The 14,412-nt window shown below is 42.3% G+C and overlaps 1 protein-coding gene across 3 annotated transcripts in view; it reads right to left on the bottom strand.

Annotated features, from left to right (window-relative positions):
* Positions 1-5,071: 5,071 nt before the first annotated feature.
* The window catches only part of FBXW2 (F-box and WD repeat domain containing 2), a 33,989-nt gene continuing 24,648 nt past the window's right edge, over positions 5,072-14,412 (bottom strand). For all 3 annotated transcript variants that reach the window (XM_050761218.1, XM_050761220.1, XM_050761221.1), the window contains one exon: positions 5,072-10,677. In XM_050761218.1, the coding sequence (XP_050617175.1) occupies positions 10,389-10,677 (289 nt within the window). In that variant the 3' untranslated portion in view covers positions 5,072-10,388. The remainder of the gene's footprint in view (positions 10,678-14,412) is intronic.

Below are 14,412 nucleotides of genomic sequence, written 5' to 3'. Positions count from 1 at the left end.
ACCACTTGTATTCAGGGGCTCATGAGGTTACCTTGTACCTAGCTTTGTTGAAAGTACTGTTTGGGTCCTTGGTTTTGCTATTCAGTTGCTGGTTTTTTGTTTGTTTTTTGAGACGAAGTTGCCCAGGATGGAGTGCAGTGGCCTAATCTCAGCTCACTGCAACCTCCGCCTCCTGGGTTAAAGCGATTCTCCTGCCTCAGCCTCCCAAGTAGCTGGGACTACAGGTGCACGCCACCACGGCCGGCTAATTTTTGTATTTTTAGTAGAGATGGGGTTTCACCATGTTGGCCAGGCTGGTCTTGAACTCCTGACCTCAGGTGATCCACCTGCCTCAGCCTCCCAAAGTGCTGGGATTACAAGCATGAGCCACTACACCCAGCAGACATGCATGTATCTTTATGGTAGAACGATTTATATTCCTTTGGGCATATACCCAGTAGTGGGATTGCTGGGTTGAATGGCAGTTCTGGTTTTTAAGCTCTTTGAGGAATCACCACACTGCTTTCCACAATGGTTGAACTAATTTACACTCCCTTTACACTCCCACCAACAGTGTATATGTATCCCTTTTCTCCACCTCTCCAAAGTTTTTTTTTTTTTTAGACGACAAACTGTCACTGTGTTGCCCAGGCAAGAGTGCAGTGGCATGATCTCGGCTCACTGTAACCTCCGCCTCTCGGGTTCAAGCTATTCTTCTAACTCAGCCTCCTGAGTAACGAGGATTACAGGCGCCCACCACCACGTCCGGCTTTTTCGTATTTTTAATAGAGATGGGTTTTCACCATGTTGGCCAGGCTGGTGTCAAACTCCTATCCTCAGGTGATCCACCCACCTCTGCCTCTCAAAGTGTTGGGATTAAAGCATGAGCCACCTGGCCTGGCCAACTTTTTTTTTTTGAAACGGAGTCCTGCTTTGTCACCCAGGCTGCAGTGCAGTAGCATAATCATGGCTCACTGCAACCTATGCCTTCCCGGCTCAAGCCATTTTCCCATCTTAGCCTCCCGAATGGCTGGGATTATGTGCGCATGTCGCCACGTCCCGCTAATTTTCGTATTTTCTGTAGAGATGCAGTTTCACCATGTTACCCAGGCTGGTCTCCAACTCCTGGGCTCAAGCAATCCACCAGCCTCAGACTCCCAAAGTCCTGAGATTACAGGTGTGAGTCACCACACCTGGCCATGTTGTTTTTTGACTTTTTAATAATAGCTATTCTGACTGGTGTGGTTTTGACTTGCATTTCTCTAATGATCAGTGATATTGAGCTTTAATATGCTTTTTTTGGACACAGGTATGTCTTCTTTTGAAAAGTGTTCATGTCCTTTGCCCACTTTTTAATGTTTTTTTTTTTTTTTTTCTGTAGATTTGCTTAGGATCCTTATAGATGCTGAATATTAGACCTTTGTCAGATACATAGTATGCAAATATTTTCTCCCATTCTGTAGATTGTCTATTTACTCTGTTGACAGTTCCTTCTGCTGCCTACTGATGTCTTGACATTACACGCCCTGTGATAACTGGAAATAAAGTAGAAGGCAAGTACAGTATTAGAACACATTCAGGCCGGGTGTGGTGGCTCACTCCTGTAATGCCAACACTTTGGGAGGCCGAGGTGGGCGGATCACCTGAGGTCAGGAGTTTGAGACCACCCTGGCCAACATGGTGAAACCCCATCTCTACTAAAAATAAAAATTAGCTGGGCATGGTGGTGTGCGCCTGTAATCCCAGCTACCTGGGAGGCTGAGGCAGGAGAATTGCTTGAACCTGGGAGGCAGAGGTCATGCCACTGCACTCCAGCCTGGGCAACAAGAACAAAACTCAGTCTCAGAATGTGCAGTAACCTTAAGTGCAAGAAAGTCCTTGGTATAATTAAATGTCTTCAACAGCAACAGAATCTGGCTCTCATCACCAGATGCAACTCCCAAACTTTCCACTAGGTGGCAGAACAGGCTAGATAATAGCTGGGGTTCTCACCCTTAGGGAGCATGGCCAACAGCTGTGGGTCTCCAGCCCCAAAGTTTGATTCATTAGGTCTGGGTGCGGCCTGATAATTAGCATTCCTAACAAGCTTCCAGGTGATACTGATGTTTCCAGGTGATACTGGTGGAAAGTTTCCAGGTAATGCTGGAAGGAAAGTACATTTTGTGAACACTGGATTACAGAAATGTAGACCAACCCAAGGCCCGTTCACCCATCAAGCCATTCATCCCTTCCTCCAGTTTACTTTGTAGTTCTAGGTGATGTAAGCACAAAGGATGAGACATGGTTCTTGTTCTCAAGACATAGTCGGGTGAGGGAGAAGAGGAAAACTAAAAAAGCAACTCTTAATTACTTCCACCTCTCCATTTCTTCCAACACACAGACTTCTTAAGTGTTGTTTTGCTGTTCGTCTGTCAAATACAGTTTAAGCCTTATGCCCTTAGAGTCTGCATGATGAACCAGTGCAAGAGCTGCCCTACATGGCTAGACCTGCCGAACGACAGTCTCAGGAACGTGTGCTGTCCTATGACAAGTTTCCGACGGAAAATCTCTGAACTTACAGAGGCTGAGATATAAAAGCACACCTGACACCCCCGAGTCTGCACTGAGTAAAAATAAAACACAGGATTACTACGTTCTTCGAATCTGTGCTTGGTTGCTTTCCAAAATGAATTCCTCATTTTAAACTTCAATATATATTATGGTTAATTTGTGGAAAAAATCTTTTGACTCATGATTGTCCATATTTTCCTTTAAATATTGTTGACTAGCTCTAATCTTTGGTACTGGGTCTTACTAGATCTACTTTTTGCATAATTTGTGATGTACCATATAAACCAATAGTATGTAAACAGATTGTGTATAGGTTCACTTGACACAAATCCTTTCTATGTAATCAAAGAACACTTCAACGCATGTCTTGGGTTGAACTATTATTTCTAAATCAGTGATAACTAGATTAGTGAAATTTTATTTATAGCCATAATTCATCTCGACCAATATTTTCACAAGTATTTGAAAGTGTAATAAAATAAATGGGTAAAAGATGCAGACAGAATTCAAGAGATACAAATAAGCACACATAAAAATATGTCATTTTCTCTCTAGTCTCCCCCCCCCATAAAAATATGTTGTCATGTGTTAAAGAAATGTCAGTTAAAGCAACCTTGAGATACTTCCTTTCTATCTATTAAATTGGCAAACATGTTTAGAAATGTTCTTTCTTGACTTGGGCAGTGGTTAGACAAGTGTTCACTTCATAACTATTCAACAAAACTGTGTGTTGTAAGCACTCTTCTGTACCTGTAACAGAAAATATTAAGAAAAATTTCCATTGTTTTTGCGAGTAAGTCTTCTACTGGAGCTTGTTCTAAGGAAATATGCACAAAGAAGTTCTCTGTAGTATTTTCTAAAAAGCAGAACTGGAAACTACCTAATTATCTACCAAAACATAAAAGATTTAGCAAATTACAGTAATGAAGGAAAATTACAAAATATTATGGTAGTTGTAAAAACCTAACGCGCATTTTTGAGAACGTATTACAAAACAATGATTTGCAGTACATAAATCCATACACATGCACATAAGGATTAGAAGAGAGTATTAAAAATCATAATGATAAAGGAACTCTGGGTAACTTTCTCCATAAGTTTTTATTACTGTTAGATTATCTTTACCACAGAGAGCACAGAACATGTGGTTAAAATGCAAAGGACAGGCACATCCTACTGGCAAGGACTACTCATGTCTAATCACAGTGTGATCATTAAATATTCTGTCCAAATGTACTCAGAACACTTTAGATGTTTACAGGATATGGCAGAAAAGGGAAGTCTGAGAGAGGAAGAGTTGTGTGGAATTGATCTTTCATTTTGCTTCTGATCTTTTATTTTCAATTTTAGATGCTTTGGAAGTTATTTTTCTTCCAAGTTTAGATAGCTCTTAAGACAATCCATGGAATTTGTTAAAATCTCACTGAGTTCCTACTCTCAATCTTACAATGTTGCTGGGGAAACCAGGTATTCACCTGTATTTTGAAAAAAAAATTGAGAATCAAGATGAAAGTTAATAGTTGTCTACTGCAAAAGGTACAACAGTATTTATTGCTAAATGAACTGCACCACTAACCTTACACAAAAATGCTCAGTGAGGCTGGAGTAGGGCATGCTGGTCAGCAGAGGCTTTAAAGATAGCGGGAGATCAACACCCAAAGTGCAAGGGTGGGAATAAATAGAAGAACAAGAACTGTTTGCTTGAAGAAATTAGCTAGGGCTCCATTATGTTAAGGAATCCAGATGTGCCCTGTTGGTAATGGCGAGTTACCAAGGTTGAACAAGAGCCAAGTAAATGCTCAAAGATGTGGCTGGGGAGACTCCCTGGAAGCAAAGCATAAGACAGGTTGAACCGTGCACACAGGTGGTGGAGGGAGAAGGCAGCAGTTGGGGTTTGAAGAGACTTGAAATACAGAAAGAACAGACAAGGAAACATGAAAACATGGAAAAAAATCCAGGTTTGTGGGGGCTGAAAATCAGGGCTTCGGCCTCACCACCTACTACAACTCCTCTAGGCAATGAATCACTTTACCAAGCCACAGCTTTCTCATCTGTAAAACAGGAATGACAATCTGCCCTTAATGATGCTGTCAGGGGATCAAAGGTGCAGGGCCATAGTATGCAAATGACAAGAAGCCCCGTAAGTTTAAGTGAGGAGGAAAGAACTCATGCAAAGATGTGCTGGATAGACACATCCTTGGGTAAGAGAGAAGAAGAGTATTCCAAGGTCTGGAACCTACAAAATGGGACGTTTACCCACCCCACCCCTTCACTTGCAACTATTCATGAAATTCACCAAAATTATTTCCTAGAGTTTTACTTCTATTTTTTTGCCTTTTGGATCACCTTCAGAAATGGTTATATTGTTGAGTTTATCTTCTAGAAGATGTAGAAACAGTAAAAGAACAGAGCCACCTCAGATCACTCAAGGGGTTGTTCCGTTTTCAAAAATACACTGACTTTTGAAAAGTCCCTCAATTGGTTGGATAAAATGTCTGAAGCCATTGTGGGGAAAAGCAAGACAAGTCTTAACTACAGAATATATTTTTAAGGAGATGCAGCTTTATTACTTTCAAGTACAAACAATAATTTGGACTTGGCTAACCAAATTTGCCTAATTGAGAGAATCTGCTTTAATGTACAGATATAAATGATTTATAGTTAGCACAATCACTTATGGGTAAAAAGAGTGCTTCTATGATGCAAGAAAATAGCTTCTCATCTTAGAGACATCTTGTTCCACAATCACTCCACCATTTGCTTAAGCAATCCCTTCTTCCGCCTACCCCACACAGTTCAAATATAAACTTTATCTCACGCCCTCTAAATCACAACATACATCAAATTAGTGAAATACGAGTTGATGACTTTTTCCGCATTGCTATAGATGTTGGATTGGTGACAGAACTCTCTCTTCAACCTGAGCATTTTCATCAAGTACACTAAGTCCAAATCAGTGAAATATGCCTGTTCACCATCTGAGTACAAAGACGCCAAAACATGATGAGCTTTTATCATCTGAATTAGTAATTTTCCAGGGTTGAATATTAAAAACACATCTTTACTTGGTTGGGCACATTTATGAAGAGTAGAAGTAGCTGAATTCTTTAGGCTGCAGTAATTAAGTGGGTTTACACTGGTCAGGATTGAATTACTAAATTTAAACAACTGAACTGTTCCAGGGAAGACCAGAAACACTGAAACATCTTGACAGCAAAACAGCTTTTTGCACTGAGCGTGACCGTTCAGTCGGATGAGGCTGATGGGAATGGTGCAAAGACTACTCAGTAATCCATCTGAGGATTTATTCCGAAAAAAGTTTACTTTCCTAGAGCAGGCATGGGGAACCTTCGATTAGAGACACTGCCAAAGATGGCTAATGCACATTTTGTCAAAAAAGTGAATCTGTTCTTTTCATCAGACACTCCATCTGAGGACAGGGTAATTCTCAAGGGTCTTGGTTGTCTTAAACCAAGCGAAAGCACCAGCATAACCTGGTAGGAGAGCTGTGTCAAGAAGACAGACCTAAAGGGCTTCTCCCCTATCCTGACAACTGTGTCCACAGGCAAAGGTGACAGTATGCCCTGCCCAGACTGCATCATGAGTAGTAATCTGATTCTGCTCACTTCCCTACAGAGAAAGGCAAGTGGCTTCATACACCAAGGCCCACAGAAGGAGGCACAGAAAGCTATAAAAGTGATGTTGGGGCTGGGCGCAGTGGCTCATGCCTGTAATCCCAGCACTTTGGGGGGCCGAGGCGGGCGGATCACGAGGTCAAGAGATTGAGACCATCCTGGCCAATGCAGTGAAACCTCGTCTCTACTAAAAATACAAAAATTAGCTGGGTGTGGTGGCACGCGCTTGTAGTCTCAGCTACTCGGGAGGCTGAGGCAGGAGAATCACTTGAACCCAAGAGGTGAAGGTTGCAGCGAGCTGAGATCGCGCCACTGAACTCCAGCCTGTGGACAGAGCAAGACTCTGTCTCAAAAAACAAACAAACAAAAAAAGTGATGTTGGTAGGATTCACCTCTAGGCAACCTGGAAGCCACACCATAACAACTTCAAGTTGCCAGCTGGGTTTGGTCAAAGAAATAAATGTGTAAAGCCAGGATCCACTATCCTTAGCTGATTCTGTTAGATCAAAATGCCTAACCTAATACAAACAATTTCTTCAGGTCTAAAATACTGTTTCCAAAAGTATTTCTTTTGTTTTACAAATGGAGAGCCATAATCATTTTCCTATGAATACTGGAATGATTATATAATCCTCATTCAAACCTCACCAAGTGTTTTCAACAGCCAGAACACAGCAATTTTTAAACTATGAAAAATGAAGTGCAAACCTTACAATTCAATAGCAATGTTGCCCACGTTTCACTATCCAATTGCATGCACCTTCCTGCAGAACTTCTTTCAAGTCCAGTCCTTCCACTGGAGGGGCTTTCTTCCTATTTCTCTAATAGGTCTAAAATGTCAGGTTAGAGTCAGATTTGGCAATGTGTTTTACTTCAAATAATGGAGCTGGAATGATGACAGAATCATCATTCCTTTGGAATGATGACAGAATCTACTAGAAACGTCACACATCCACTCAGCTCTCCTGGATCCCTGTCCCCACCATGAAGCCCGAAGTTGTTATGATGGCCTTTATGAACCTGAGAGAAGCCCCTTGCTTCCACCACACCACAGTGCCACCCAAGAAATCCAATCCTTGTAAGAAAGGATGGGGCTTATCTTCTCATGACTTAGAATTTTTCAAAAATGAGAATATTCACAAAAGAGGGAAAGGCAATTCCCTTCCCTATGCGCTAAGGAAGCCAAAGTCAGTGTGTGCATGAGCTAGTTCTCAAAGGCAATAAAAGGAGAGTAAATAATAGTTTTAGTTATCCCCTACCCACTTCTCACTCTGATTCCCCACTTTGCTTTCTTTTGCAAAAAGGATGAGCTAGTTTTCCATTTTTATAACTGGCGACAGTACGAATATATCCAGCATCTACAAAGCAGTTAAATAAAATCTCAGGCCAAATAAAGGCCTCCATAAGGAAGAATAGACATTAGGACTCCAATTACTGCCCAAAGTTCTGCTGTCAAAATCCAGCTGCATGATGATGCCACTGCACTCCACCCTACTGTATAACAGAGCAACACTGCCTAGGAAAAAAAAAATTCCAGCGGCACCAAGTACCACCTTGATGACTTCTATATTCACCACTAAAAACTGAAATAGAACACACTATATACAGCTTCAAGTTTGTCACTTTAATAAAACTTTTCCCACAAATAATTATAATTACTTGCTCTTTGAAGCTATTGGATAGATCTGAAAGTGAGGTGGGGTGGGGATGGGCATTAGATCAGTAATAGTTACCTGTTCAGGCTCGATAAAAAGTAAAAACTCAGCCAGGCGCGGTGGCTCACGCTTGTAATCGCAGCACTTTGGGAGGCCAAGGCGGGTGGATGACCTGTCAGGAGTTCGAGACCAGTCTGGCCAACATGGTAAAACCTTGTCTCTAATAAAAATATAAAAATTAGCTGGGTGTGGTGGTGGACGCTTGTAATCCCAGCTACTTGGAAGGCTGAGGCAAGAGAATCACTTGAACCCGGGAGGCGGAGGTTGCAGTGAGCTAAGACCGTGCCATTGCACTCCAGCCTGGACAATAAGAGCGAAACTCCATTTCAAAAAAAGTAGTAATAAAGTAAAAAGTAATTTACCCTCATCATTGCCCAAAGTCTCCTGGGGCTTCTGCAAAACAGATTCAGTTGCAATTCTGGTTCTATTTCTAGGAGTACTAAGCAGAGCTCATGCACAGAACTCAATGTGAGATGGATTAAACCCAGATTATGTGGGATGGGGGGAAGATATTGTCCCTTTGCTTAAACCCCACAGAGTTTCAACATGGATATTAATGATACCTGTCCTTGAAATCCACCATTAATTTCTATCAACTTCACAGCACTCAGAGGTCCACAGTCTGGCTCTATGCTAATGCAGATTCTGGAAGAGACAGGTCCCCACCCTAGAGTTTACATCATTCTCAGCTCTGCTAGCAACACTTTTTCTCACCTGTCAGATGGATATGCTTTATACTGGAGTCAGCAAGAAGCTCATGTTCCCAGACATAAGCTGTCACTGAGGTTCCAATTCTTATGTTCATCTTCAAACTACCTTCCTGTTGGTCTGTGAATGAAATACGTCCCTCCCCACCACCCTTGTAACACAAGGGAAGACAGCTGAAGAGTGGCTGAGATTTTTCTACTGCTTGCTCCCTCTACTCTCTCCCTGATTGTGGCCACTAACAAACATTACTACTGCTGAACCACAAAATTACCTACCTTTAGAGAGGGAGGACAACACAAACTGGCAGCCCAGGGACATGTTTTGTTTGGCTCACCTTATATTAAATTTTATCAGTTGTAACGTTTTAAAAATCCAGGATTTCAAATAAAAATCTGGATTTCTAGCTCCTCCTGAAACAATCTAAAGACCTGCCAACACTGGGCTTCTTTCTCCTAATGATAAAACAGAGCTGAATAACTGCCCTGTTATATCAACTTTCCAGGGGACGGCACAATCCTCCCCAGAACGTTTTACTCATTTATATTACCGGCATGGCTCCCTTAGGCATTTGGGTGTGTGAGCCCTAATCTAGGACAATTCCCTCATTTAAAAAATGAAGAAAATGATGGTATTAGAAGAGAAAGTTAATCTCCCTGAAGATGCAGATTAAGTTAGAGACAAAGAAGGAAGTTAAATTGGGTTCAGGTATCCTTCTAATATAGCATACTGTGTCCCTATTTAAACCATGGCTTCTATCAGCATTTCTTCAACCAATTACTTAAACTGTCTAAGTGAAATCAGTTATATTTTCTACATTTTCCTTTTATTCATCCTTTTCATATAATTGATGTTCTTATAGAAAACTTTTTATCAGTCATTTCATTTAAATATTATCCTGCCAGAAAGAAACCATGATCAGGGATCAGACAAAAATGCATTACCAACTTTTACACATTTCAGTAGGTAAAGGACCAGAAAGAATCTTAGAAATCACTGAGCTTAATACTTGGCTGTGCAGACAAGGAAGCTGGGACCCAGAGAGGCTGCAGAGTTCCTGGGTAACAGGCCCGGTCTCTAACCTTCCAGCTCACTGCTCTTTTCTGCTATACCAGGGCACTGCTGTGCAGTCATCCAGGCTGTCGGGGACTAGCTTCCCCAACATGGAAACAAAAACTACAGAACTTGCTCACATCTTAAACATGGCCAACCTTGACTCTGCCAAGACATAAGGTTTAGAATGAGTTGCTAACAATCAATTTACAGAATCAGATTTGCACTGGAAGACAGACTTTCTTTAGAACTGGTATTTGGTGGAAGTTTTAATAGTGGCTCTTATAAAAGCTAAACCCTGTGTAAGAAAAGTTGCTGTAACAACATCATAGCACCTTTGCTTCAACTTCAAAAGAAAAAAAGGCTATGGTAAAAAGCTTTAATAACACACAATGTGATTTCATAGGCAACCAATTAGCAGATTAATGGATCATTTAACTTTCTTTACTTAAAACCAATACTCCACTCAAGAAAGATGAACCCAAAATGCATCCTCTTACACTGACCAACTTAACTAAGTACAAATGAAGTCAATGGTGTACCCCATTAGCATGCTGCGTTGTATGTCAATAAAACAAGCCCTCCCCCACCCCGAGCCCTGGCCCCTGGCAAACATAGATAAATGATTGTGCACTGCGTGATGATACCATTAGGTGAGAACTTTGGTTCATGCAGTCGGCTGCCACAGAGGTTGCACCCAAAACCCGCAGCCCCGGCACCCAAAGTCAGTCAGCGGTGGTGGCTCATGGTGTCAGCCGTGCTCCTTCCACAACACCAGGTGAATACTGTGGTCAGGCATGCTGGTGGCAAAGACCAAGCCCGTGTCATTGTGCCCATCCAATCCATTCAGCCAGGATGCTTCGCCTGCCAGGAAGCTTGAGCCTCTCTTTGACTTCCTGTACTCTGGCAGAGGCCAGCGACTAATCAGGCTCTCTGTCCGCAAGTCCATGATGTACAGGTAGCGGTTGTCAAACAGCAGGGCAAAGATATCTCCAAAGCCAAGCAAGGCCAAGTTTGCTATCTCAGGTGTCTTGATGACCCTACAAGGATGAGAGTTAGGTACTGTGAAAGAAGGCAACTTTACTTCTGTTTATGCTACTATAATCTTTTCTGGAGATATTTAAAACCAGTATTAAATTCAAGCAAATTTAGAGTTAAATGTTTTTGATAAAAAGTAAAATATAAGGAGAAAAAGCTCAGCCCACTTATAAAAAAGCTGGGGGCGGGGGGTGGGGAGGTTCAGTCATTATATAATATTGGCATAAAAGGGAAAGGTGGTGTCTGATGAAAGTTGTTTTTTCTTGAGATAGGGTCTCACTCTGTTGCCCACACTGGAGTATAGTGGCGTGATCTTGGCTCACTGCACTTCCCAGGTTCAAGCGAATCTCCTGCCTCAGCCTCCCGAGTAGCTGGGATTACAGGTGCCCGCCACCACACCCAGCTAATTTTTGTGTTTTTTTTTTTTTTTTGAGACGGAGTCTTGCTCTGTCGCCCAAGCTGGAGTGCAGTGGCGCGATCTCGGCTCACTGCAAGCTCCGCCTCCCGGGTTCATGCCATTCTCCTGCCTCAGCCTCCCGAGTAGCTGGGACTACAGGCGCCCACCACCATGCCCGGCTAATTTTTTGTATTTTTAGTAGACACGGGGTTTCACCGTGTTAGCCAGGATGGTCTCGATCTCCTGACTTCATGATCCACCCACCTCAGCCTCCCAAAGTGCTGGGATTACAGGCGTGAGCCACCGCGCCCGGCAATTTTTGTATTTTTAGTAGAGACGGGGTTTCACCATATTGGCGAGATGGTCTCCATCTCTTGACCTCGTGATCCGCCCACCTCGGCCTCCCAAAGTGCTGGGATTACAGGCGTGAGCCACCGCGACCGGCAATTTTTGTATTTTTAGTAGAGACGGGGTTTCACCATATTGGTAAGATGGTCTCGATCTCTTGACCTCGTGATCCGCCCACCTTGGCCTCCCAAAGTGCTGGGATTACAGGCGTGAGCCACCAGGCCTGGCATGTTATCTCAATCCTCATAATGCAGTTAGGTAGAGGTATTCTCTCCACTATATTAGTAAATAAGACTAAAACATCTTGCTATGAGTCATATAGCTAACACGATGCAGGCCTAGCAAATGTTTTCCGAGTATCATAGGTGCTGAGTGCTGGCTGGGCCCTGGAAAGAGATAAGCAAGATAGTCTTTGCCCCTTAGAAGGGGAGGGCATAGCATATAACCGCCAGAGTATGTGAGAATATGCTGAGCACAAACACTCCAACGGATATAACGGGAGTATCAAGGAAGGAGCAAACCTTTCTGCCTTTTATCAGCTGGACCTGGAAGAATATTTTTTCTCTTTCTTGAAGAAGAAATGCAACTGGGCAATATGGATTGAGAGAATCCTGAAAGCCTGTCTAAATTTTACAAATTCTCTCTCATGCGCATGTGGTTCTCTTATAGTTAATATCTGAAAAAAAAAGTCTATGATACTAAGATACTAAGAATATCAACATACATCACTTCTATGAAACTAAGAAAATAGTTAACAGGTGCTGGCCCCTGCTTGAAAAGCAGTCAGAGAACGAGTTCACCCTCCTAGATTGAAAAAGGAAGAAACTTCTGCTAAAAGAGGTAGCCATTTAGATGACATGTTTGAGAACATCCAAAATCAATCACTGAACACTCCCTATGGCGTGAGCCTTTGTAAACAGGTTTACAAGATGGGAGTCTGATCCCAGGGAAAGCAGTAAGTTCAGATGACCTTGAAGCAAAGGGGAAACAAAGGTCCCAATATGTGTGCTCCAGTGAGTTACAACTGATAACTCATCCATCATTTTCTACTTAGATGACTCATGTTCATTCACTCAACAAATATTTACTAAGAGCCTAAAGTGAGCTAGCCAATGCTGGTACCAGGATTTCGGTAGCGAGTAAGACAAAGTTCCTCACACTCAAACTATCCAAAACTGAATTTCCTAGTCAAATCTGTTTTTTCTATTTCTTTACTTGCTCATTCACCCAGGTGCTCAAGCTAGGAAACGTGGCAACCATCCAATTCTCCTCCTCCTCAAATCACAAATTCAGTCACCAAGCTCTATGGATTATATGCCCTAAATTTTTCTAATTTATTCACTACTATCTGCACTACCACACCTCTAGTCCAAGACACCATCTTTTGCCTGCACTGTTGCCAACAGCTTTCTACTGATCTCCCCACATCTACTCACTCCCTTTGAATCAGTTAACCTCACATACAACCTGATCTGTTACCACCTTGCTTCAACTTCTAAACTCTTTGATGGTTCCTTATTGTGCCCCCATCTTTAGTCACACTGAGGCATTTAAGGAATTTCCTTCAATTTCTCAAATGTACCTGAGGCTCCTTTAACCTCAGGGCCTTTGAACGGACTAGTGTCTCAGTCTAAAATTCCTCACTGTACATCCACTCCTGGTACTTAGTTAAGGCATTTATACTCATCCTTTAGAGCTCAGCCCAAATGTCTCTTCCTCTTAGAAGCCTTCCCTTAGTCCACAAACTAGGCAGAGCCTCAAAGTACTCCATACTAGGCTCCTCTTAACCCAACCATTAAACAAACTGTTTGCAATTAGCTATTTAACATCAGTCTTCCCCCTCCTGCTGATCATTAATCTCCCTGAGTTTGGTAAGTACTTCTTATGCTTCCCAATGCATACCACAATGCCTGACACAAAGGTGGGTGCTCAATAAATATCTAAAGAATAAAGTAGTGGTGAAATAAACAGAGGCAAATGCAAATTCCTACAAAAGAGATCTAAAGGAGGCTAGGAAGCCAGGCATGGTGGCTCATGCCTGTAATCCCAGTACTTTGGGAGGCCGAGGTGGGTGGATCACTTGAGGTCAGGAGTTTGAGACCAGCCTGGCCAACAGGATGAAACCCCACCTCTACTAAAAAAAATACACAAAATTAGCTGGGCGTCGTGGCAAGTGCCTGTAATTCCAGCTACTCAGGAGGCTGAGGCAGGAGAATCGCTTGAACCTGGGAGGCGGAGGTTGCAGTGAGCCGAGATCACACCACTGCACTAGAGCCTGGGTGACAAAGTGAGACTCTGTCTCAAAAAAATAAAAACAAAAATAAAAATAAAAATAAAGGAGGCTAGGAAAAACAAATAGGAAGTCTGGTAGGTCCCCATCATAACAGAAACACAAAAAATAGGTGGCTACCGAGTTAGGGCTTAAAATCTGTGAAGATGAGCTGATTCCAAAGACTGAACCACAAATACATTGCAGAATAGAGCACAGGTCTTGACAGGTTTGTGGCTTTCACTTTGATCACTTTAGAAATGGAACCGGACATCCCTGCTGTGCAGAGTCTGGGTCCTTGAACCTAAGTAACCTTACATGCTGTAGAGATAACCTAACTCAAACAATCACATCATATCTCAGACTTATTGAGTAACATGCTGTTATTTGTGCTTTGCTTCTTTTCAATTAGCTTCAAAGCTAAGTAGCCCTACCTGGTCCTAGCAATAGAGGTCAGAGGATTTGTAGTAGGTTTCAATAGAGGTTGGTTTATTTGTGTTTGGGAGGAAAAAAGCAGACACAAGACAGATTCTTTTCGGAGAAAAAATCTGAACCTGGCAATTCCTACCAGCAAACAATCCTGCAGGTTTATTATTTAAAATTATTATTCAAACACTAAAAACAGAACTTTCATCTAGGACTCTAGATAGTCTCTATATGCCACTCCGAGTCAGAAGCATACATGAGAAAGCAGATGTGGGACCAAATTAAACCCTTTAGAGA

Source organism: Macaca thibetana, chromosome 15, assembly GCF_024542745.1.
Source record: "Macaca thibetana thibetana isolate TM-01 chromosome 15, ASM2454274v1, whole genome shotgun sequence".
Taxonomy (NCBI): Eukaryota; Metazoa; Chordata; class Mammalia; order Primates; family Cercopithecidae; genus Macaca; species Macaca thibetana.
This window is presented reverse-complemented; position numbering and strand designations above follow the sequence as displayed.